The sequence below is a fragment of the Agelaius tricolor genome, unplaced genomic scaffold, assembly GCF_023055355.1.
Source record: "Agelaius tricolor isolate 1412-34295 unplaced genomic scaffold, bAgeTri1.0.p SCAF_15, whole genome shotgun sequence".
Classification (NCBI taxonomy): domain Eukaryota; kingdom Metazoa; phylum Chordata; class Aves; order Passeriformes; family Icteridae; genus Agelaius; species Agelaius tricolor.
The window spans coordinates 2678839-2705226 of record NW_027269275.1 but is presented as its reverse complement, the minus strand read 5'-3'; the positions used below and the strand labels follow the sequence as shown (position 1 = coordinate 2705226).

Sequence of the window (26388 nt, the reverse complement as noted above, 5' to 3'; positions counted from 1 at the left end):
AGTCAAGTTCACGCTCTGTGACTCTGATTTGGGCCCAGATCCATAAAAGAGCTTAGGTGCTTAAAACATGATTTCACTGGGATTTGCTCCCCTAAGCTGCAGAATGCAATCTCTGGAATTTGACAAACTCCTTTACACACCCAAGTTTAAACAACATCCTGCTTTATGCCCAGAACAGCTTTTGCCTCCAAGGATGGCACAGCTGCTGCTCTGCCTGCCCCGGCCTGCCCAGAGCTTAGCCAGGTGTGATGGACGGGGTGGCAGGCAGGGGTGAGGGCAACAAGGACACGGGCAGGGGTTTGAGATCTGGGGACACGGGCAGGGGTCTGGGATCCGGAGACACGGGCAGGGGTCCGGCACCCAGGGCAGCACCCGGTGCCCCGGCGTGCGCGGCTGCGGCGGTGCGGGTGTCACGCAGCCCTGTGCCCGCTGTCACCAGCCCTGTCCCAGCTGGTGCTGAGGCCGCCTTCGAGCGTTGTCGCAGGACGGGCCGTGGCCCGGCCCGGGGTAAAACCAGCCCGACCAGGGACGGCGTTTTCACCGTGCACCCGCACAGCCGCGGGCGGACACTGGCCCCGGGAGGCGCTGAGCCGTGGTGGGGACACCGCGATTCCCTCACACGGGAGGTACAACCGGGAGCGCTGCGTGTTCCCCGGGGCTCCCGGCCCCGGCCCCGGCCCCGGTCTCGGTCTCGGTCTCAGCCTCAGCCTCAGCCTCAGCCTCAGCTCCAGCTCCAGCTCCAGCTCCAGCTCCAGCTCCAGCTCCAGCTCCAGTCCCCGCCGCCACCCCCGCGCCGGGACCCGCGGCCGCTCCTCCCCGTCTGGCGCGGCACGGAGGGAATCCCACGGCGAAGGGCGGGGACGGGGCCGTGCCGGGCCCGGCCGGGGCGGGGCGGCCGCAGGAGGCCGCGTCGCCGCTATAAAAGCGAAAGCGGCGGCAAGAGCTCTGCTGCCGTGCCCGGTTCATCCCGCCTCGACTGCTCATCCTGCGGACATGGCGCTGTCTGGCGACCCCCATTTCAAGAAGCTGGTGGAGTGGCATAAGGCCAACTCCTCCAAGCTCGTCCTGCGGCAGCTCTTCGAGGCCGACAAGGATCGCTTCCAGAAGTTCAGGTGAGGCCGGGCGGCCCCACGGCTGAGCGGGGCAGCGGCCGCGGGCCCTGGGGCTGCCGCGCCCGGGCGGTGCCGCGTACGAGGCCCGGGGAGCCGCGGCCCCGGAGGGTGCGGCGCGGCCGGGCCTGGCGGGCAGGGCTGGCGTGGCCCCGCTCCGCTCGCTCCCCCCGCGCAGTCCCGGCGGGGAGCGGATGGCGCACGGCCCGCGGTGCCGTGTCCGCCACGGCGGGGCCATGCCGGGCCGTGCGAGGCCGATGGCGGCCCGGGCACACGCGCCGGGGGGGGCCGGGCCGGGGGCGGGGGAGCCGCTCGCAGCGCCCGGGGGGCGGCCGCGCCGCCTGCCCTTGACTCATCCTTGCAGCAGGGTACGTGCCGGGCAGCACAGCGCCCGCTGCGCTCGCACAGCCGCACTGTGGGGCGGCACTCGCAGCCTCTCGCACGCCGTGCTTAGTCACGATAAGCTCCGCGATAAAATCGCGAGGGGCCGCGCATCCCCCGGAGCCCCCTGCGCCCGTACGAGCCTGCCCTGTGGCGGCAGCGGAGCCGTGAGGGGGTTTAGCCCTCCCTCGCCTCACGCCATCGCTGCTACAGAAAATGCCTTGCAGCGCGTAGGGGAGGAAGTAACAAGTGGAGGCATCGTGATAACGCTCAGCGCCTTCATCTTGTAAAGTAGAACACGTATTTTCTGTTTGCTGGAGGCCCTGCTGAGACGGCGCGTGTGTGGTTACGTTGTTGTACTATAGCAGCAGTCGGAGAAGTCTAATATGAGATTCATCCCAGATTTGGGTTTTAAGATGAGCCTGAGTGATAGAGATAAACCGACCTTCCATTCTAGAGTGTTGTGATAAGACTTGTTGCGTGCATCAAGCTTTTCATTCCTGTCCTGCGTAAAGGGATTTTTTTTCCCCCTTTTGAGCTCATTTGAAAATTCTTACATTGTAAGTAAAGATTGTATATGAAGTCCTGCATATATATATATATATGAGATAAAATATTATTTGAATTGATGGGAAAACTATGCTGAATTTTTCGAGTACTGGCTTCACCTGGCCCTTTTAACAGGACTTTTTTTTATTTTTTTAAGAAATTGATCAGTAATGTCTTATTAAATCTGCTGGATCCTCACTAATAGACTTAGTTCCCATTGCAAGTTTTCCTTATCTCCAGTATTTTTTGGTGAAATGGTCTTTACTGAGGTTTTTTATTTCAAATACCTCCTCTAATTCATGTCCTTTTGTGCTGCCCATAAGTAAACAGTTGCAGTATCTTAAGATTGCTTCATCTATCTTAATCCATTCTTTTAATTATTTCAGTCCTGTTTCCTGCAAAGCCATCTCATTCTAGTCCAGGAGAACTTCCTCATAGCAAAGCACAATTGCTGAGCTGATAGCTTCACTGGTACTCTTGCCAGTGTGGGCTGCTCTGAGCCAGATCAGCAGGAGGATGGTAGTTAATATCTGTGGAAAACTATAGTCTGGAGGTTTGGCCACGTGCTCCTGTGTCATTTGCAACTTCCCTCATGTGAAATTAAGGTTTATGAATATCTTTTAGTTCTGGAAGATTTTGTTGTAAAATCATTGACTTCCTTCCTTTAGAAGGAAAAGAGAAACCTACCCAGGTGAAAGTGCTTCCTGATACTGATTCTGGAGGAATTTCAGAACTGGTGTGAATAGTTTTTAATCTGAGTATTTTAATCTGGGTACAAGTATCTATTCAATATTATTGGAATAACATTACACTCACTGACTGCATCCTCTCAAATATGTATACAAAAAATCCTTTCTTCCTTTTTTTTCCTAGTTCAGCATTTGTATGTCCTGTTTGCCTGATAAGGAGTGTAGCCACACCTGTAAGAGATCTTTGCCTTCTTTGCCACCCAAGGTGGTAAGGTAAGGCCTGATAGGAACAGGAGTTCTTATCAATGTGGGTTGTTCACTGAAGGCTGCTGGTTTTGAGAGGGTTAGAAGAGATATAATGCAGCCATCACAATACTCAGCAGGTAAGGGATGTCTGGGTGCTGACACAGTGTTAGAATGACACTCCTGCTGCTTGGCTTGTCCATTGTCAAGGATAAGAGTAAATGGAAAGTAAGTGCAACTGGAGAATGTGGTGGGAGATGCAATCACTGAGATGCTGCAGGTTGAGGGCAGCATCACTTGGAGGTGGCTGTGGCCTACGTGACAAGGCTCTTGTCCCCCCTGAGCAGCACCACCACCAGCTGCTGCATTGCAGTGGGTGCCTGGGAGAGCACAGCTCGGCTGCAGGGCCTGGGGCTTCTGTTTGAACAGAGGGTGGATGGATCCACAGCATTGCACTGTACACTCTGTGCTCCACCTTGTGTGTGGCAACTTAAATCTGGTGGCCATTACTTGATTTGGCTTTGCCTGAAAAGTCTTGGGCAGCACATTTCTGCAGTTTCTTCAAATGAGCAGTGGCTTGAATCCAGCCATAATTTCATGAGAGATTTTGTCTTCTGGTCTAGTGAGATTGATTTTCGTTCATATATGTAAAGTAATGAATTGTAGGTGGAAGACATCTCAAGTAAACATGAAATCCTTTTCTTTGTGGAGTAGAACACTTGGAGGGGCTATCAGCTGCTGTTTAATGTAGAAGGAGATCTCCAAGCGTTCTGCTTCTCTGAAATGAAGTGAAACTGAAGACCTGTTAGTATGCTGATGGTCTTGCCGTATCATTAGTGAAATGTCTTCAAGTCTGAGATGTCTTTAAATAAATTGCATCAAATATCAAAGGCTTGTTTTTTTTTTCCATGCTGTATCTGAGTAACAGTTGTGGCAGGTGAGGCAAACCAGTCCTTCCCCTAGGTAGCCATATTTCAGGGCTCCTGGTGCTGGGGGTCAGGGTTTCAGGATTGCTGTTGGCAGCCTGCTGAGGAGAAGGGGGGTTAGCAGCACTGGTACTGCTTTTCCTTGCTTGTCTGTGTTCTCACTTATTAAAGAAACACAGTTCTGAGACTGTGCTTGAAGACACCTTCCTTTCCTTATTCATGCTTATACTTTAAGACCATAAGAAGGATGTTACTGTTAATGAACATTTAGTGAAGTTAACAGTAAGTGAAACCACTGAAATGATAAGACCTTGCTGGTTATTACTGTTATTGTGAGTTCAGCTCCATTCTTCCTTTGAAGAGTCTTGCCTGTCATGTTATGTATGAAGAGCAATTTTTACTCTTATTATTATGAGTGTATGTATTATGAGTGTATTATGCTGTGGTGTGTCCCTGTGAATATATATCAGGCATATGTGGTGGCTAAAATAACAGAGCATGTTTCTGTGCTCAGGTATTGAGAAAGAAGCAGCAGGGGACACAATGAACAGAGCAGAAACACAGAATTTAGATGGCTGCAATTTCCTGTGGGGTGTGTGTGGAGCAACAGGGAAAGTGAGATGTGCTTTTATCAAAGGCTGACTTACAGAATTCAGCTCTTCAGTTAGAGTAATTTATAGATTTGGTTGGAAATTATTGCAAAGAAGAAATTGGCAAAACAATATTGTAAAGGATTAGAGGAGCTACAGAACCTTGTATCATATAGATACAAGGATAGTAAATACAAATGGGCTCACTTGGTTTCTGCTGGGCTACCATTGCTGTTTCCTCTCAGATGTGAACCTACAAGTGCCTGTATTCTGATGGGTTGGACTGTAGCTTGCAGATAATTTGTTAAATAGTTTGGGGACCTCCACTGAATCAATGAGGATAGTGAGACTAAACCATGCACAAATGAGATTTAATTCTGCATAGTAGTTGGCAATGTTTCTGTTCAGGATGTATAGATTTTAAATTAGACTTGTTCAAGACTCTGTGTGAAAGAATGACAGGACCTGTAGGATGACAGTTTAATTTTCCAGCAGCAGAAGAATGTGAAAAGCTCTTTACTGATAATACATTAGGAAAAAGCTGATTATTGCTAGAAAATGCTAGTGGAAACAATGTGATTGTCCAACTATGCATCAAATATACTTAATTGTGTTTGGGTTTTCACAAGCAGAAAGTGGACACTGTAATTCAGATTGTGGAAAAATATGATTTTCAAAAAAACAGAAGTCATTTTATGAAACTTTTTGGGCAAATTGGTCACTCTTCTTTACTAACTTAGTCTAATTAGGATTCCCATTATTTTTGTAATCTATAGCAGAGTTACCATTGCCATCCTTAGAACAGTCACCCCTCAGGAATGTGCAATTTAACAACCTGTTGATTTTTGACAGCTTGACCCTGAACACTGACCATGGGGACATCTTGCTGGATTACTCCAAGAACCTTGTTACAGAAGAAGTGATGAAAATGCTGATTGAACTGGTAACTATTTAAAATCTTGCATTAATAAACAAAATAACTTTTACCTGTAACTCACTATTCTAGCACTGTTTATAAACATTAGCTAACATATAAGTTAAAAGGCATCTGTTTACAAGTCTTGGCAGGATTCAAATTCTTGCATTGTCATCTAGCCTTGAGTTACAAAGCCATTTTTCAATGCATATTTGCATAAAAATGTGCTTTGAAAAAGGAAAATAATATTTTTTTTTACCTAGAATCTAGTGAGTCTTTTAATCCATCATAATTTGTTTCCCTGTCTTGTGTTAAATGTTCATACTCTTTAATGTAGCTGGACCTTTGTAATATGTGTTGACTTCCACTATTTTAAGAGGAGTCTATATTTACCTTTCTCAGGCAAAGTCAAGGGGTGTGGAAAGTGCCAGAGAGCGCATGTTTAGTGGAGAGAAGATCAACTTCACTGAGGTAAGGCTATTTCTGTCCATGGTTCTTTCCACTTTACTTGTGCTTATTATGGATGTTTATGCATCTGTGTAAGCAAAGTCTGAAAAAATTTAACTTTAAATACTTCATTGAAATCCTGAGTGATTGTAATGTTTGCTGCACTACTTCAAGAGAAAATTTTACAGCTCTTACTAAAAATACCTCCTTCCTTCAGTACATCTTATTTTAGAGATTTTGGTGGTATTTTTTTTCTCTTCCCTGTTTTGTGGAGAGGAAGATGAGTTAGACCATGCAAAGGACATGGAGCAGAGTATTGCATTACGTGCTTTTTGCCTAGTGTTAGTGTTCATAAAGCTTAATAAACTGCCTAAAGGGTGTGAAGGGAGGATTGTGTAAGACCTTCTCTTTTGGACTGTGATGCTGCTTGTTTTTCAGTACAATTAACAGTTGAGACTATAAACAATCTTAGGAAATTAGCCATGTATTTCAGTAAGAGGATGAGTACCTTCCTCCTTTTGTAGATCTGAAGGCTCTAGTTATGGTTAAATCTTTACTAAAACATATAGAAAATCAACTGTACTTTTTCTGATGTTAAAAATAGGATGGAAACTGGGAACTCCACAGTACAGTTGGTTTAATTAGTCTGCATTAAAAATGAAGTCTACTTAGTATGTTTGAGGCAAATTCAGAGAAACCAGTATTTCCTTGGAGTTGGCTATTGACTGGTTTAGCTATTGCACAAGCTGTTTGTTTAAAGTAACTCAGCAGTTGGACATTGTATTGTTTGTGAATGATTCATGTTTGTGAAAAGGCACAGACAGAAAGAAATACAGTTTCACTGGAGGAGTGGTTCCTGTTCCTTCTGTATTAATGCCTTCATTTCACAGATGTAGCTACTGAGAAAAGAAAGCACAGAAAGAGGGTGAGGAGTCTTAAATCTGTCTGGAGGTTTTGTCTCATACTGCCTTTCACTAGCCTCGTGGAACACAAATTATTACAGGGTTAGCCTATCTCTGACTGTATTATGGAGTTGTTCTTCATTGTGTACTGAGAGCAGGTGTAGCAGCTGAAATGTCAGAAGGGTACAATTTGCACAGAAAGCACCTGAACACAATATCAATCTCTGATGTGTTTCTGCTGCTAGCTCCCTCTTTTCCTGCTGTCTTGACACCACTTCATGTATCCTGTAAGTCTAGGAACACCTTTATCAGGCTGTTCCTCAGGTACTTCCTTCCAGTTCAGAAGTTGACTTAGATGGGGTTTACCTAATTTTTGTTTGTATAGAATATCAAACCAGGGTGGGTTTGGCTCTGGAATAGGAGCATGTGGACAATGTGAAACTGTCAGGTGTTAAGCAGGATGCTGTCAAACAGCATGAATAAACCTAAAGCAGTTGGACATGAGGGAGCTTCTTGATGGCAAGAACTGACTCGTCCACTACTCTTGATCTGCTTTAGAACATTCTTTGGATTTTTGTCTCAAGTATTTTAGACTTGTCTGTGTTTTGGTGCTGCAGGCATTGGCTGCATGGTGTGTGCTTATGTGGAAGTTCTTCATCGTGCACCCATGTGTGTCACTGCCAGGTGTTGGTCCCAGACGAGTTAAAACTTGGAGCTTGATATGGTGCAAAGAGCATTACAGGATAACTCATCTGAGCACTCATCATGGGGACAGGCTTTATAGCCTGCATGGTGTTTGGGGAATGCTTCTGCTTAATAGAGATCAGGTCAAGTTATGCCTCCTCTTGATCAGACAAAGCATCCTTCAGCCTGATAGTGAGCAGTACTTACCAAATACCATTCCATGGCTGAATGCTGCAAAAAAATTTCTCTGTTCACCCCAAATCTGAGTGGGTATACTTGAATTAGCAAGTGAAAGAGGGTTTTTGTATTCCAAGTCAGTAACCACAAGCTCAATGATTTTTGAATTAGCATTTGGTATTTAAATCATAACTTGGCAGTTCATATTGTCTGTGTTGTCTTTGTCTCACAGTGCCTCTCATTGTGGAACAATGAGGTAGAGCAGACTAATATTTTAATTTGTTCATTAGTATTGACTAATTCCTTCATTCTGGATTAAAACTGTTAAGCTCTTAAAACCACAGGGCAGATTTTGGTGCTTTGACTTACGTGCAGCTGTGGAGAAGTAACATAAATCCTGCATGCTAGGAGATTTTTCTTCTTATAGCACAACTACTAAATATATTTGGTGTGCAAGTGTTCAGGCAGCATTTAATTGTGGGCAGTGGATAGAGGGATGTGGCTATTGTATTCTTTGTTGTCAAATGCTTAAATTATGTCTCTTCTATATTAAATGGAGTACTCAGGATAATTGAGAAGATGCCTGAGAAAATAACTTCAGCTGCTTGTTGTAATTGATTTTTTTAGTGTTGTCATCAATAAGAAACAATTTCATTCTTGAATACCTAAAGCATGCCAAAATAAAGATCACTGGGTCATGAATATTGCTGGATTCTGAACTTTTAAAGGGCTTTTGAGCCTTTTCTCCCAAGTGAACTCTTCCTTTGCATACTGTGCTGTTGTAAGCCCCTTCCACTGGGTCGGTGGAGTGAGAGGGGGATTGAGGTGGCCACTGATGTGTGTATGCACACACACTGGAAACACTGCTCTCCTAATCCCAGTTAATCTAAAGGGTTTTCAAATCTTGATGACTATACTGCCCTCTGGATGAGGCAGCTGAGGCCCTGGGGTGTAACTTGGAGAGAGCCTCATCTCAGTTTTCTCCCCTTGTTTCAGAACCGAGCTGTTCTTCACATTGCTCTGAGAAACCGCTCCAATGTGCCGATCCTTGTGGATGGGAAAGATGTTGTTCCAGAAGTCAACAAAGTGTTGGACAAAATGAAGCACTTCTGTCAGGTATAGTACCACCACAGCTTATTTTTTATGTGTTTCTTTTATACCCAGACAGGTTCTTACATGTGGATTGTAGACTGGTTCATGTGAATTGGGTCCTTTTTTGAGGTTTCCAATAGTTCTGGTTCAAGCATGGAGTTGGAGCTGATTTTATTGATCCACTTTTCTCTCCCTGTTTCTAGTTGGGTTTTTCTTTAATGGGTTCTCTAGATTTTGTTCCTTCAGCAGTAATCTCGTGTGTACTTTGGAAGTCTTGTAAATCATTAAGTGCCATTCAAATATTACTTTATTTCTTGCTAATTTTTGAACTAATTGGCTGCACCAGGTAGAAACTGCCTCTTTACATTTGTGTAAAATCAGGAGGGAGGTAGGAGTTCCCAGCTCAATTGCAATTTGATTATGCTCTACTTAAATAGTTTCTTAAGGATCTTCTGGGTTTAGGTCAAATTACTTTAATTCTATTCTGTTTGCAGAATACCCACCTGGGTAGTTTTAGTGCATTTTAAACAAGGCTGTGAGGACCTGGACCTGCTTGGTTGCTGTTGTGAGTCTTAGCCAGGTGGTAATGCCCTGTTTCACTGCAAATTCATACTTCTATGCAGAATGAGCTTGCATTCTGTTCTATTCTTAATGATAAATGCCAAAGCCACAATAACTGACACCAGTTGATGTGGATTTGGTACTTTCTTCATATGCTGTGAGACTTGAATGGCCATGGAAATTCTGTGGTGTCTGGCACTGTAGAATTTCTAGCTGATTTAGGTTTTGGTAGTGCAAAACAAGAGTTTTCACTGGTGCATCCTCTTGTTTGCTCTATGGTTTCAACTATCAGAACATGTGAATATCACTTTCATGTGGATGTATCTTCTCTGCAAAATAAAAATCATGTTAAGCAGTTTCTTTAAAAATATTAACAAAGATGCTGGTTTCAGTTGACTTAGAAGATGGGATTTTAAGACTATGGCAGCATCATCTATGGGGTACAGGAATGCTGTTAGTAAAATGGATTTTCTGTTTGGAAAAATGGAAAGTTTAAACATTTGTAGCAAAGGAGAGCAAAAATCAGCATAACTAAACACCATGTAGAAAAATTGCTTTAGAACTGGGGAATGTACTTAGAAGTATTCATGCTACCAGGAAGATTGCTTTTGTGATTGGAACAGATTGAATGCAGAGGTGGTAGATGATGGACAAAATTCAATGTAGAGTTTCTGTTAATGTTTGGAATTTTGTTTTGTTTCAGTGATGCTTAAAGAACAGGAATAGAGCAGGAACTTAGACCATGTGCTGTTAAGGTGCAGCCCAGAAATAAATCCTAATGCAAAGCATACTTGCAAGAGAAGCTTTTAGAATGGTTTGCCAATAAATCTCTTATCTCTGTGGCTTTATTCATACTGTCTTCCAGTTTAGTTAGTGAAGCTCTTTCTAATTAAAGACACTTGAAGAACAGCTTCAGGTTGAAATATTTGTTGCACATAGTTTATTGCCCAAGATTTTATCATTTTTGGATAGATGTCTCTTGCCTTAGCAAACACTATAAATGCTACAGCAGTTCACACAGTAGAGGGAGAGTTTTAACTGCATTGAGTGTTTGATATTTCAGTGTGTTTTTGCTTCTATCTTAGGCATAGCACAATATCTGGCTAAGAAGGTGGCTCTGAGTGTAGGCCTTAAGGTCTAGAGGTTTGAAAGCTGTATTTGGCAACTTTCTACAACAATACCTGAAAGCAAAGCCTGTTTGCTGGTCCTGGGTTAGCATCAGTAGCTTTAGTGCAAGTATGAAATGGTCATTGTGTCTCTTGTTAATTTTTTTGCCCCAGAGGGTCCGCGGTGGTGAATGGAAAGGCTACACTGGCAAGACAATCACTGATGTGGTCAATATTGGCATTGGTGGCTCTGACTTGGTAAGCTCCTGACTTCTATACACCCTGCCCATCTCTGTGTGCATGCTTCCAGTGAGGATAAAATCTAATTGTGGCTTCTATGCAGGGCCCTCTGATGGTAACTGAAGCCCTGAAACCATATTCCAAGGGAGGCCCTCGTGTCTGGTTTGTATCCAACATTGATGGTACTCATATAGCCAAAACCCTGGCTGAACTCAAACCTGACACTACTCTCTTCATCATTGCATCAAAGGTATGTCTGACACAAGCTCTGCCTTGGCCTGCCCTGCTGTAAAGGGTTCAGTCAGGAGGGAGGGCTGTCCACAGGAATATCCACACCAGGGGCTTCCAGTGTGGATTCTTTCTAAACAGGCCTGTTGTGATTCTTTCTGAACTTGCAGTACAAGGTTGTGTTGGCTGCTGAAATACTTGGGGATCTGTAAGTCAAATGCTGAGAATTACTTAACCTAAATAAGATACAGGAACAATTTCATGTTGTCTGGGGTTTATTTCTCAGTCAGTGCAAGTTTTAGCTTTATTCACAAAAGTTTATTTTCCTGCATTTCTCTGTAGGTGGAATGTAGGATCCAATGTAGTTATTTCTTTGAAGTTCTGGATATTATTTCATTCCTAAAGGACTTTTGATCCTTTATTTTATGTACAGTGTACTTGTTAAATGCTGGTTTTTTGCATTAATGAATTGCATGTACTTGAAGAATCTCCATTTTATAGGGTAGTCACAATACCTTCACCTAAATAACTTAAATGCTGAGTTCCTTGAGCACTATAAATGCTAAGCTGCTTTACTTAGAGGTAAAGATAGGTGTCATCTTCTGAAGTAGCAGCAGCTTATTTCTGACTGCAGACTGAATAGCTGTGTTTAAGTCTTGCCTTGCTAAGAAGTGACTCTGTAAGCAATAATTGCCAGCAGCCCTCTCCCTCTGAGGAATGCTTCTGTCTGAGCAGAGGAAGGAGGTGGAGACAAACTTCATGGTTATGTAACTTGGGTTGCCTTCGTTTGTCAAGCACAGTAGAACCTTTCTGCTGATGGAGGCAATCTGCAGCAAGTGAATGTGTGTGCAGTGCTGCTCATGCTCTGCACGGTGCTCATGAGCTTATCTTGGCACTGCTGCAGCTGAGCAACAGCTTATGGAGCAATAAGGAAACTGCACAAAGTAATACTGATGGTCACTTGCAATCACTGAGTCCAGGGATCACGGTTCAAAGGCTTAGAAAACTGCCAGATTGAAAGAGTAACACTTGAGTTTGTTTGCCAGACTGTAGTTAGCTAATTGGATATGTTTGGAAGAGGATGAATGGCATTTTTTTCTTTCCATAGCAGGCTTATGTTTTATAATGAAGTATTTCTGGAGATGGATGAGAGTAGGATGAATCTAGTGTTCACCCTTAAAGCTAAATTTTGATGGCTGAATAAATCAGAATGGTTGTAGATACTTGCAAAACCGCATGACTGAACTTCTGTGCACACTTCATAAAGCAGGAAAATGTTTTCCTCTAATCAGCAAAAGAAAAATTATGACAAGAGTCTTGGCAGAAATGAATGCTCTTCCATGAAAAAGTAGGAATTGAAGAACAATAGGACAGTCCAGCTGGGTTATCCTGTTTAGATGTTCAATTAGTTTGTTTTTAGTTGAGCAGTAAAACTTTAGTCTTTTACTAAAAAATTAAAGTAGAGGACTTTAGTCTCAAGGTTTTGCAAAACAGTTTGGGGAATGGGAAGGCAGGAGATGGGGAATAGTTATTCCAATTTCAGATACATACTAGCTTAAAACTAGATGGGTAAATCTAGCAATATTAGTGTTTACTTGGATTCATAAGCTTGCTTTTTTCTGTAATCTGGCAGCAGCTGTGTGTTATGAACATCTAGAATCACTGCTCTAGTTATCTGACATGTGATGCTTTAGTAACCTGAAGTTGTTTCCATGTTAAGAACAGTTTTACTTATTTGCTTTCCACTGTGCAGACCTTCACCACACAGGAAACCATCACCAATGCAGAAACAGCCAAAGAGTGGTTCCTGCGTGCTGCTAATGATGTAAGTCTGAGATGTGTAGCTGAAGTAACAGAATGCAGCAGTTTTTGTTGTGCAATTTCTTCCCAATCATTCTGTGTGCCTTGGAGCAGAGCCAGTAACAGCTCAAACATCAGCTTAGCAAATGATCATTGATACAGTGCTAAATGCATTTGTACTTAGATCATTTCAGGGCTTTGGTAATGACAGGCTATTTTGTCCAATTGAAGTGATACCCACTAGTTTTTCATTATAAATGGTTCTCATGCATTGTTCCTCCAAATCTTGCCTGTTAAGTAATAGAATGTAGTGTTTGCTTAGAGCTAACCAATAATTTGCTAGAACTACTAGTAATGAAAAAACAAGAATAGTGTGTGTGGTACTACCTTTAAATTATTGCCAAATCTTTAAAAACTAGAGGTGAAGCTATGGTTGGAACAATACACTGACATTTCTATGGCAGATGGCTGTGCTATGAATAGAAACCTTGTGTTTGGCTCATTCTCTCCTATTTTGAGCTCTTAAAGGAATAAAGCAGATAGTGCCTGTTCAGGTAATTAAGGTGGGCAGTGACCTGTTCCAGGCAGGGTAGCTGTACTTAGTTTGAAAGCTGGGCTCTGAAATTCCTCTTTACACTACTGTTCAGACAACTCATCCTTATCACAGCACCTTCTGAAAGACTGAAGTGTGCCTCTGGAGCTTGACATTTATCAGTAATTCCAATTGTCTTGGTTTTTTGCCCCTGGCTGGAAGGGTGGTGGGTGCACATTGAGCTCCATCTGCTCCAGGGCTGTGGTGGTGGTGTCCAGGCTGGGCACACACTGAAGGAGAGGCTGTGCCTCTCTCTGGAGGCTTTGATGGGAATATCCCAGAGGGTTCTCTTTGGGTATACTCCCAAATCCCACACTGAATGTGAATAAGATGATTTCAAATTAATAACAACTGATGATTGTCAACAGCATTTTGTTTAAATGGTAGCAGATCAGCTTTATAACCAGAAATGAAAATAGTTAACATTGTAGATCTAACTATTTTTTTATTTTTATTAAGCCTTCAGCTGTGGCCAAGCATTTTGTTGCCTTGTCTACCAATGCTGTAAGTATAGTCAATCTAGTTAATTTTTCCTATGTACCTTTAAGGCAGCCTTACCTTAAAATCTAGCAAGGAAGGCTCTCCTTTAAGATGCTTGAATACCAAATTTTAGCATTCCTTCTGAATGGAAACCTGTTTTTACCTACTCAGAGTAACTGAAACACTTCTAGAGTATTGAGCTGAACTAAGACTGGACTTTGATTATAGATGTGTGCTTCTTCTGCTAGAGTTTTAAATCTGAAATCAAGAGCTCTTGTGCTTGGAATGACTTGTTATTAATGAGTGTTACCTCTAATTGCCTAAGTTGTGTGACTGCAGTTACATAAGCAAATGTTATTCCAAACTCCAGGTAAGAGCTGAAATAGTGCAGGCAGTTTGAAAATGCTTATGATGAGCACACTGTGTGGTGCTTCATGCAAAAGTATGAAGCAGAGAGACTGTCAGTAACTAGAAAAGCATTGCAGTCATTGGCAGGGTGTCAGGGACTGACATTATGCTTCTGGTAAATGTAACTGAGTGTCAGTCCAGCTTTAACTCTATGGCCACTTAGATTCATCAGGAAATGAATGTATGTCCTTGATTTTTTAATAGTGAGTAGTGATAGTTATTTCTGGAAATGAAAATGTAATTTTTGTGATGGATGCAATGCTTTTTTTAAAATAGATGTAGTGTAGGATTGTTTATTTAATAGATATCAAACTTGTATTTGCTTGCTTGGTATAAAGCTTTTTATGCTGTTGGTTTTACTGACGGTGTTTTTTCATGTTGATTTTAGCCTAAAGTTAAAGACTTTGGAATTGACCCAGAGAACATGTTTGAGTTTTGGGATGTAAGTAAATGTCTGATATTATGTGGTAGATGTTAACTGTTAGCTTTTTCTGAAGCAAGTAAGATGATTCCAATTAGATGTCTTGAAACTGCAAAAGCAGTTTCTAAAACAGCAGCTCCTAAATTATAGGAGTTGTATTCAGTGCACTTCAATACCTGAAAAGCTCTGACTAAAGGCAAATTGACAACTCTTTCCCAGTCTGTTAAAATTTTCCAGTCAAAGGTCTGAAGAGGAGTCCTCCATGTTCTTGGCTGTCTAATCAGCTGTTGAGTAACAGGAGATAGTCTTGACTTACTGCTCTATGCAAGTAGTTATTATAAGCTGTGACATTTGCCTCTTGGTGTCTATGGTATATAACCTAGGCCTGGTAAAGGTCAGACATCAGAAATGGGAGCCTGATTGGAGATTTTGTAGCAGATGCATATTTTAAGTATACTGCCCTTAGTCTTGGTCCTTATACTTAATTAGAAACAGGTTGGTATGTCTCATTGACTAATTGCCTGACAAATAAGCTGCTGTTCAGAAGTTGTTTGGAATGTTACCTTTCCCAAGTGTCAGAATTTTGCTGAAGCAGGCTTTCCCTTTAGAGAAGTGACTTTATGAAAGCAGTTATACAAGCTATATATAACAAATTAAGGATTTGGAAGTTAACTGGAATCAAGCTATTTACTTAGGAGATGTTATAAAAATTGGACAAGTAGGATAACTTCAGACTGCAGGTTCTCTTGACTATGCCAAATATACACAGTGAACTGTCACCAGAAGGAGCATTGATTTTGCTGGGAACAGTCTAAACACACACTGCTGTTTTCTAATAGTTTGAATGTAAAAGCCTTGCACTTCTCCATCTCAGCTGTTTCTTGTTTGCAGTGGGTTGGTGGTCGCTACTCCCTGTGGTCTGCCATTGGTCTCTCCATTGCCCTGCATATTGGTAGGTGTTCCTGGGATGTCCCTGTGCCAAGAATTGCCCTGTTTGCTTCAGGAATGTAACTATGGAGTGCATTACCAATAGTGGATTGTGAATCAGATTTGGGGCAAATACCATTTACCTGCCTACTCTGAGTGGTTGGATGTGGGTGCTAAAAAATGCTCTGGAATGTAATGGAAGTGTTGGTATTTTAATACTGCAAATACAGTTTTGGAAATTACCCCATATTTGGGGACAAATAGTCAAATTGCATTGCTTTAGTCACAAAGCCAAAAGTGCCTGATTTATGTAAAGCTGTAGAAGGGTTGAAAATCTGACCTTGCATCTGACACTGCTAAACTTGAAGCAGAGTATTTAGTATCTGTGAGTATACACACACTAACACCAAAATCCTGTTTCTGGTTCTGCATATGAGCTCTGTTTAGCATTGTTAACAATGTCCTTCTGCTATTAATTCCTTTTGCTTCCAGTACTTTGTCTAGGCTATAGGGCCTGATGATTACATTTGTTCCCTCATCACTGCTTTCAGATGTTTAAAGTCTGAAACTATAATGTCATTTATTTTTCTAGGCAAAAGCTAGAATTCCCTTAGACTGGGATTAGAAGAATAACATTGGGTTTGATGTTTTTTGGAATTATATGAATAGGAGTTTTCATGTGTAGAAAAACCTTTTATAAGAGCAAAATAAACAAGTCAGGCACTTACTGTTTCATCTGCAATAAACTGTTCACTGCTGCTGTCAGGCAGATTTGGTGCTGACTGCTGACATGCCAGCCTATCTCCACTTCTTTCTCTTAGGCCCCTCAACTGGCACAGCTGGCCTCTGACCACAGGTAGAGCTGCTGCTTTGAGTCCAAACACTTCACCTCCCAATTGCTATGTATGAATCAGGATTTCTGTTTTTTCAAGAAAGATTAGCCTTGAAACTATTCATTTGGGAAAGTGAGTGGAGGTTTAGATACCCTAACTGAAAAGCAAAGGAAGCTCAGCTGAATTGTTAGCAAGAACAAGGAAGGGAGGGGTAGCCTTTTTCTTTGAGAATATCTTATTAGAGCTGTTTCTCCTCACACCAGTGCAGAAATGCCTGCTGTGCTAGCCTTGCCTTGTTTTTTTGGCAGATGTGTCTCCCACTGGCTGTGATTAAGTGTTCAAACTTGCTAAAAACTATGTGGCCTCAAAGTAGGCTCTGTATTAAAGGCCTCTGTTTTCCTTCTAGTTGCTCATTCTGCCTGGGGATTTTAGGCAAAGGTTTTTGAATTATGTTTCATGAAGTTGGACTTGCTCTGAAGTCTGGCTTTAAGCATAAGTGAATGTCTGGCTTATGGGATGCAATATCAGAAGTCTGAGTGCAGCTTTAAACTTGATTAGTAGTTGGGAGCCTTGCTGCATACAAGGAATCAAAACTGTTTCTCAGTTGTCTCTATAGGAAAAATGAAGCTTGAGTTGTAATAGTAAATAAAAACTGATTTCTTTCCATTGTTAGGCTTTGACAACTTTGAGAGCCTGCTTGCAGGAGCCCACTGGATGGTGAGTGTTGGATGCCCATTTCAGATTTGTTCCTCTTAAAGAGTTGTTAGTAAGGAAATGGAAAGCACATTGATTGTCCAGATGCCCACGTCCTCATCAATGATGATAAAATGACAGTTTGTGGGAAGCTTGCACTGGATCAACACAACACTATAAACAATGGAGGAGTTGGGAGGGATGGCAGTTGCTTTGTCAGAAGTGTAACTTTGCTTTGTGTGGTGCAGGATAATCACTTCCACACTGCCCCCCTGGAGAAGAACGTGCCTGTTCTGCTGGCCATGCTGGGGGTGTGGTACATCAACTGCTACGGCTGCGAGACGCACGCCCTGCTGCCCTATGACCAGTACATGCACCGCTTCGCTGCCTACTTCCAGCAGGTAGGGCTGGCCACAGCCTGCAGCCAGTGCAGGGAACCTTCTGCCCTGGTTCAGCATCCTCAGTGCATGAGGGAGATAAAAGTGCAGTCACTTAATGCATGCCTTCAATTGCCTCGAGAGACTGGTGCCAAGATTGATACCAGCTTATTTCCTCACTTAAAGACCTTTTCCTCATATGTCTGTTATCTTGACGTCCATAAATGAGTCAGCTGTATCCCTCATGCTTAGAAAATTCCTATAAACAAGCACTGTTTATTGTAGTTGAAGTATATATGGAAACTGAGTGATCCTCCCCTTCCCTTCTTTAGGGTGATATGGAGTCTAATGGCAAATACATTACCAAGAAAGGCTCTCGTGTGGACTACAGCACTGGCCCTATTGTGTGGGGAGAGCCTGGCACCAATGGGCAGCATGCTTTCTACCAGCTCATTCACCAAGGTGAGCACACTGGTCAATACCTTGTTCTGGAATTAGTCTGAATGATGGCAGGAGGCTGCTGAGTTTGCACTTGTTTAGAGGTTGGACTCCTGTCTAACCTAGCATCACATTGCTGTGGGGTTTTTAATTAGTAGCTTGTGAAGGCTACAAGATGCAGGTTTTAACTACACTAAGGAGGTCAAACAAAGCTGAAACTCCTGAGCTGTATTGTTACTTCCCCCTGCTGCAAATAATAATGCTCTTCTATAAAGCTTGTACAAATGACTGAGTCTTCCAGCAACTCTGAAAATGGGGTGAGAAGTGAAGGTTTTCTAAGACTTACCTGATGCAGAGTTATTTACCTGTTTTTTTTTACAGGAACTCGCATGATTCCCTGTGACTTCCTGATCCCAGTGCAGACCCAGCACCCCATCAGAAATGGCTTGCATCACAAGGTGAGTTCTTTGTCAGGGCACCACACTTCTTGTGGCTCAAGGCACTGAAGCTTACTTGGTATTGCAGTATGTGATATTTCTAACTGTCCCTTTGAAACTATACATAAAAGCTCTGTCAACATTCACAACAGATTTAAAAGTACCTAGATTTTAATTGCCAGTTATAGGTAATATGTAATGCAGTGGTATGTTTATTCTTGAAGGAATTGCAGTGAGAGCTCAGTGGTGTTTCCTGTGGGCCTACTGAAGCTGGAAAGAGTTGAGTGAGCAATTAAGTGTTTAAAATTCCTTGAAGAATTTTAAGGCATGTAGTTCTTGGAGAGTAGGAAGAAGCAAATTCTCAGACCTGATGTGGCACCATCTCTGAGGAAGCTTTCAAGAATTAAATTCTAGAACAAAATTTGGTGAATGTAATGGTATGGCTGGGTTGATGGCCTTCTACACAGATCTTCATAACCTGTCCAGTTTTTAGTTTATCATCTGACTAAGGATTTTCAATGAACTAAGATTGTTCTTAACTTCCAAGGGGGAAACATGTTCAGGTTAACTATTTTCTGCATACTTCACAAAAAGAATCTTTAGTCACTAAATTTCACTCTTGTCATGATTTCGGATTACAAGTGCTCTTTGTATTGTGTAATAGTAATCTTTTGTCAAGTAAGACCAAATATAGGTGAAAATTAGAAGTATGAATTCACAAAAGAAGAGGGAAAAAAGGTTTCATTTGGCTGTAAAAGACTTATTGTGTCTTCAGGTAAAATAAAACCACAAATTTGCTGTCTAACATTAGATAGGGAGCAATAAGTTGGAACCTTGCACTGCATTGGTAGGGATTGGTGTATGGTAAACTGTAGGGATTTTCCTGCATACAGATGACCAAATGCATCTTAGCTGGGTTACCTTTGACTAATCCTTGCACCTGGCTTTCCATGAGATGGTGTAGAATGAGATAAAATCATAGACTATACTGGGTGAAAGGGCTGTGTGAAGTCCAGGCTCCTCTGGTGCCTTTGGGACACTGGCTGCCAGCTTCAGCAGGAGCAGGATTCTGCAGAACTGTCCTGGTTGTCTTTGGATGCATGGACTTTAGCACATGTGTTAATAGTAACTGAGTCCCCTGGCACTCTGAGGTAAGAAGCAGTAGCTAAAACTGATACATTTTTTACTGCCAATGTTGAAACTGATACATCTTGTACTGCCACGGTGCTAAAACGGACTGGGAAGTCTAGACTAGGTCTTGGTATGGGCTCAAGCACCAGGTACCAGTATTCCAGCTATGCAAACAGTAACTGGTGTTTCTTTCCACCTGCTAGATCCTTTTGGCCAACTTCCTGGCTCAGACAGAGGCCCTGATGAAAGGGAAGACTCCTGAGGAGGCGCGCAAGGAGCTGCAGGCGGCCGGGCTGAGCGGGGACGCTCTGGAAAAGCTCCTTCCCCACAAGGTGCCCGGGGGGCTGTGCTGGGGGGACAGGGCAGCCAGGATGGGGTGGCACTGATGGCACCTTGGCAGGGCACTGGGAGCAGGCTGGGAGCACGCTGTGGCTCTGAGGCCTTGGAGGTGCTCCAGGGAATCTGGGCTATCTCAGCCCTGCCCAGTGACTCTTGGGTTACTTCTTGTAGGCCACAGTGGCCAGCAATGGTGCTTGGGACATATTTTCCATTGTGTTTGTAAAAAAACATGGGAATTGTACAATTTTATGGTTGAAGGTCTTTAAAGCTTTCAGAACTTTGTATTTGCTGCTAATGCAAATAGTCCAGTGTGGACTCCAACGAAGACAAAACCTGCAAGTTTCTGATGTACTTTTTACAACATACTGGGTGACAATGTATCTCTTGTTTTGAAAGGTCTTTGAGGGAAATCGGCCAACCAATTCCATCATGTTTACAAAACTCAACCCCTTCACCCTGGGAGCCATCATTGGTAAGTAAATACATTTCTCATCTGTGAATTCTAATGGAGACTTTGTGATCGAGTTTATTGATAAATCTCTTTCTGCTTATAGCCATGTATGAACACAAGATATTTGTTCAAGGAGTTGTCTGGGACATTAACAGTTACGACCAGTGGGGGTAAGTTTCCTTGGTTTGTTTCTTGTATACTTCTTGACAGATTCTTGAATCTATCATGAGTTAGAGAAAAGACCATCAAAAGGGTTTTATACTTGGAGCACATGATTATGGGATAATTACAAATGAAAACAGATTTTCTGGGGATAGGTTACCATGCTATAATGCATAATGACTTGTAGATAACAATTTTGGCTAAGGACCTCTGTTGAATTTAGAAAAATACCATGAATGTAAAAAAGATGCAGTAGTGAGGAAAACAGTCAAGGAGGCTGAACATATGCTCTGAGAATTAGGAAAGGAAATGTTTTCCCTATAGCATGGAAAAAAGAATTATTTTACCTCTAGATTAGTAGGCAGTTTGAGTGGCATCTGATGAGCAAAAGATTGATTCCCTCTTAATTTTCCTGTGCTGGAGAGACAGCATTTCTGGCAGAGGTCTGTGTATGCAGCAGCCCTTGGTTTCATGCAGGCTGCATCTGTGACTGAGGGCTGTGCTGGAGCTCCATGTGTGCAACAGCAGCTTGGGGGAGTCTGTCACTGTGTCACTGAAAAATTCAGGCAGGAGTTAATCAGGTTCTTTCATCTGTAATATGACCTGTAAACATACTGTATGGCTTAGGTAGAGGGATTGGGAAATAAGATTTTTCAGGTGCAGCCTGCCTGTGCTGTGAGGGGTTGTTCTGAAGAGCACATTTGCTCCACAGGTGTAGAATATCAGTTTACACTAAGCTGCCTTCATCTTTGTATGCATTGTTTGGTGCTGTGCTACCACAGCTTGTTCTATAACCAAATACTGTAGCAGAACATGAAAATGGCAGACTGTGTCTAGTACAAGCTGATGCCTGCTATAAACTCTGAGGTCAGGAGTGTGGTAGGAGTAAGTACAGCTTTTACTGCCACACAATTCTGAAATTCCAGAATGGCATCCAAAACTGCAAGGTGGGGATGCTGTAGAACCAGCCTTGTTTCTTGCAGCTGTTGGAATATCCTAGATTCTTAGACAGTGGGGCTGTAACTCCTGGATAGGTGCTGGGGGTGCTTCCAGGCTGTAGCTCAGCTGGGCATTGTTTGGGTGACACAAATCAGTGTTCTGAGCACTGTCCTGTTTAACAGTGAACAGGAGCCAGCTGAGTGCACTCTGCACTGGGGCAGGCTGCATAACACAAGTGAATACCGAGGTGAAAACATTCTGCTTGACTCTGAAAACAAAATGTTCACTTAGACATCCTGTAATTTGAGCTGTCTGCTCAGCTAAGGAACAATGATAACTCCAGTTTTTCATGAATGGCACTGAGTTAAATACTTCAAGAGGAATTTTTGAGAGATAAAACATCACAGTGTTCACTGGGAAGTTACTTTTTACTGGCTTCTATTTTTAATATCAATGGCTTATAGTAAATACTGTAAGTTTTTAGCACTAACATTGCTTTTTCTTTCTTCTCCTGCCTTTATAAATGCAGAGTTGAGCTTGGAAAACAACTTGCCAAGAAAATTGAGCCTGAACTGGAGTCAGATGCTCCAGTGACATCTCATGATAGCTCAACAAATGGGCTCATCAATTTCATCAAAAAACACAGAGCTTGAAATGAAACACTTAGAGGACATCGACAATCTCACCACCGAGTACCCAAATCTGTTGTAGATGTGCTTTTTTTAGCCACTTTTAACAAAAATAGCACTTTACAGATGTAGCTCTCTTCACTTGTTGCAGTTAATCTTGTTGCGTCAAGTGTTACAAATGAAACTAGTTCTGTGAAACCCTGAGATTGTATAGTTGCTTTCTATTTCTGTGGCTGTTAATCTGTAAAGTGCAGCTGGTATATTCCTCGATTCTTGTCCCTCAACTTCCTTAAAGATGGTCACCTACTGATACTAGAAAATAAATGGTATGGTGGATGAGTAAAACTTCTTCACTCTGTTTTTGAAGTGCAGCCCTAGTAACGTTTGCCTCACTCACTGTGTAAGGTCCTCTGAAGCCAAGTGAGCCGACTTCTGTCTTTTTGGACTGGTTCTACTCTAAGCTGGAAACTAGAATGTGTTCAAAGAATCAGACCTACAGCTGTAGGTTGTTCAGTTACATTTCATCCCTTTTGAGCAAGATACAGACTTTTTTTTCCCCCCAGTGCTACTGTGAAAATGCAAGTTTACTGATGTTTGGTATAAGATTTCCTGTTTTGTCTGTAAGCTATGTGGACAGCTATCCAAAAAGGAAGAAGGTTCCTGAAGAGACAGTGGTATCTTAACTTTTCCACACAGTTTTCCAGAGTTTGTGAAGCAAAAGCTTGGAGAAGAAATGGTTTTGGTATCCTCCAGGGGCAATTTCTCACTGTTTAATCAGCATCACTGTCTGACAACAACAGTGAAAGAAATAGAGAAACCTGTTGTCAATACGTTGTTTATCCTCTTTTTTGTTCTCTACTACTGTTAACCTCCTTGCTAGCAAATTGGCATGCTCTGGCTATTGTTCTGTAACACCTTTAATAAAGGTAAGACACAAGCATTAAAAGGACACTTTGGTTCTCATGGCCCCAGTGGTGACTGCGCAGTGTGGGCTGGAAGCCCTCAGTGCCCATCTTTGCCGGGCAGCTTCACTGTCAGGGCTGGGTGCTGCGGGCTGGGCCTGCCTGCTCTGGCGCCTCCGTCGTGCTTCAGCCGCTGCCTGCAGAGCTCAGGCCCGCTGGAGCAATGTTTCTGTATGAAGAGAGAACCCGCTAGAGGAAAGCGGCCTGTTCTCACCGGGACTCTAACGCTCTCCTCCCCTCCCGCTGGATCCCTGCGCGCCCGGGCTGGACCCGCCCCGCTCCCTGAGGCGCCATGGCCGCGCGCGGGGCGCCCCCTGCCGGCGCGGCCCTCAGCGCTCAGCCCGCCCCCTCCGCCGCCATGAGGGAAAGGCGGGGGAGCGCTGTGCGGGACCGAGCCCGCCGCTCTCCGCCCCGCCACGCCCGGGCTCCGCCGCCATGAGCGAAAGCGGACGGGCACCGTGCGGGACCGAGCCAACCGCTGCCCGCAGCGCCACCCCCGGCTCCGCCATGAGGGAAAGGCGGGCGGGCACCGTGCGGGCCCGGCACCCCCGGGCTCCGCCGCCATGAGGGACAGGCGGGCGGGCTCCGTGAGGGACCGAGCCCGCGATGTCCGCACCGCCAGCCCGGGTTCACACTCGCCAGGGGCTGCTCGGGGCCGGAGGGCCGCGGGGCTGCGGGCAAACACAGCATGAGAGCCGTAAAGCGGCTTTAAAAAGAGCTGGTTTTCCCTGCACTGCTTGAGGAGGCTACAAGTAGTGTGCAAGGGAGGGTCTGTGGCTGCGATTTGAAGAGGAGACGGTGCAAAACCCTCATAGGGTTCAGGAACCTGCTGTCAGTGACAGGAGATTTTTGTGGCCTCTGGGTCTTTGCCTTTCCCTTGCAGGGACTCTGCACTGACCTGTGCCCTGACACATGGCCCTGACACGCAGCCACTTTGTGACTCAGTTTCCTGAGCTCCACTGAACTGCTTTAAATCCTTCAGTTTAATATCTGGCCACCACATTCCTGAAAGAATAAAAGTGATTTCTGCATAAATCGTGCTCTGGTAATGAGAAATTCCAACACATTCAAGTACATTTGGGATAATTGTAATGAGCATGGCTGAGGTCTGATAAAAACTGTGTTGTCATATATGAGAGAGAATGAAAGGTAATGATGTGCCTGAAGTAAGCAGAAGCTTGTCATACCCCTAAAATGGCACACAATCCCTAATCCTCCAGCCCATCCATTGCCTACAAGACCTGCTCCTCGTAAAGCCTCTGAGGAAATGCTGTATGCAGATGCTTCAGTCAATGTAAGTTTAGTTGGTGATATATTTTATGCTTGCAATGCTAATTTGACTGTCTAATAGTAATAGCATCTCAATGTAAAAATTAATCTATGAATGTAGTTTAGGAGTTCTTGAGAAAGTAATTACTGTATTCATGGGAAAAATCTAATACTTAAAGAAAATTATGCTAAATTCATATTGTATTCCCACTGGACATGTACTTAATATAGATTGTGTGGGTTTGAGTTTAACAGAGGAATATGTTTGTATAGCAGTTGATATAAAAAGACTGTCTCAAAAGAGCTATGCCTGTGAAGGCCTCTTCAAGTCGTTCTGTTTAAAGAGGATTTGGCAGGGATAATCAATGAGTGATCCCTCTTGGCCAAGTCAGATCAGTGATCTGATCTGCTGGGACTGTTCTAATTTCCCAACTATCCTGTGCCACATGTGGAGTTCCTGCAGACATCATGAGCTTATGCTGAAACCTTGAAGGAGGATAAGATCAATAAAATTGTATTTATCTTATATATATAGTTCCCAAACAGTACCAAGAACTTCAGTTGAACCTTTTGCTGTTATGGAGGAATAAAGAGCATTTACAGATCTCCAGTGCTCAGATCATGAGCCTGTATGGAAGAAAAGAAGATAGCTTTGCTTTATTTGTTCTTTACCTATTTCAGGCATGGTGTTTATGTTTAGATGCTCTTGAAATTGTTCTGCTTTGGCAATTCCTGCTTTGTTTGTTTTGTTTGGTTTGGCTTCCAGAGAGAAAAGTTAAGCAACTTGGATTATTAATGAAAATTCAGCAGAGAAGAGCTTGCTCTTGGCTTCTATCTCAGTCAAACTTTAATACTAGTAACTGAATTGCTCTACCCCCTCTGAAAGAAAACTTCAAGTTTCTGTTAGTTTTGTGGCAGAGGGATTGTCAAAATAGATCAGATAAAAAGTGGTCCTAAAGAGAAACATTTCCAGAGGGCTGGTAATGTCCAGATAATTTTTTATGTCCTCACTTTTTTTGTGTTCCTTCTTAGATGTTTTTTTCTGAGAGAAGAAAATTACAAAATCCCGATGTTCTGTTAAAACAATATTTTCCAAACGTGCTGGATGTACTTGAAATTTCAAAAACTATACTCACAAAATAGTTTGTATTCAGGTTGTCATGGTCAGACCCTGGATTTTACTCAAGGTGCTTTCACAAGTAGACATTCTTTCAGGATTTCTGACACTGTTCTTTGAGATTTACGTGGCCTTTCCTCTAAGGAAATACTTGGAGCCCAGACGTGTGGACAGTGAGTGCTGTGTGGAGAGGGCACTGACTGTGGCTGTGCTGGGCAGGGCTCTCCCTGCCTGGGGCATGGCAATCCTTGCTGGCTCTGGGAGCTGGCTGCATGCAGGCTGCAGCTGAGGGGAGAGCTGCACGGCCAGGAGCTGGCCTGTCACCCTGCTCTGGAACATCCTCAGCTCTGTGGTGATTCCTAGAAAGGCTGAGCTCTGCCTTTGTCATGAGCAGCAGCCAAAAGAGACAAGATCTGCTAGAGAGATCCCTCACACAGGGTAAAAGCAGAGCATCTTGTTTATTCTTCTGAGTGCTAGTGAACTGTGAAAAAAAGTCAAATAAATCTGAAGTAGCAGGTTTTTGTTGAGTATTTCTGTGGCTTTGGATTTATTAAAAACACCAGTTTTGTCATTCTAAGTCAGTAAAATGGCTAACCATGAGTTTGACAAGTTCAGACCTTGACTCTGACTTTGCATAAAGTTTTCAATTTACAGTTGATTTATGTTTATTTGGAAACTGCTGGATTAACTAAAGGGCTTTGCTGTGCTCGCAGAGCTCCTCATTTTAGAACTGCTTCTCCAGGCTTTTCAAGACATGCAAAACCTTTTTTTTCAACTATCTTGACAAATCTATGCAGTTTTGTTGTGGTCTTGATACTTTATCTAATAGGGTTTGGGGGTTTTTTTGTTTGTTTGTGTTTTTTGTTTGGGTTTTTTTCTCTTTCTTTATTTTCCAAAACCTATTATAGGCAACAACACAATACCAAAAGAGCAGTTGGCATAGCTCTGTGGCTGGGTAGTCTGTGCTTTAGCACCAATGTTTCCTGAGCTGCTTTAGAAAATCAGTATTCCAAGAGCCAGTACAGGGCATCAGGACAGAACAAGGGGGGCCAACACTTTACTCCTTGCAACAGGACATGAGGAAATGACCTCCAGTTGTACCAGGAAAATTTTCTTCACTGAAAGAATTATCAAATATTGGAG

General features: G+C 43.2%; 1 protein-coding gene across 1 annotated transcript; it reads left to right on the top strand.

The window, feature by feature from the left end:
- Positions 1-834: 834 nt before the first annotated feature.
- On the top strand, positions 835-22846 carry GPI (glucose-6-phosphate isomerase). Its single transcript, XM_071440219.1, has 18 exons — positions 835-1112; positions 5340-5430; positions 5806-5874; positions 8610-8729; positions 10547-10630; positions 10716-10862; positions 12594-12665; positions 13692-13736; positions 14509-14562; positions 15433-15493; positions 16975-17018; positions 17243-17395; positions 17704-17833; positions 18191-18267; positions 19581-19709; positions 20113-20188; positions 20271-20337; positions 21798-22846. Exons 1-18 carry the CDS (start codon positions 994-996, stop codon positions 21919-21921), a joined length of 1662 nt encoding a protein of 553 aa, XP_071296320.1. The 5' UTR covers positions 835-993; the 3' UTR covers positions 21922-22846.
- Positions 22847-26388: the final 3542 nt, after the last annotated feature.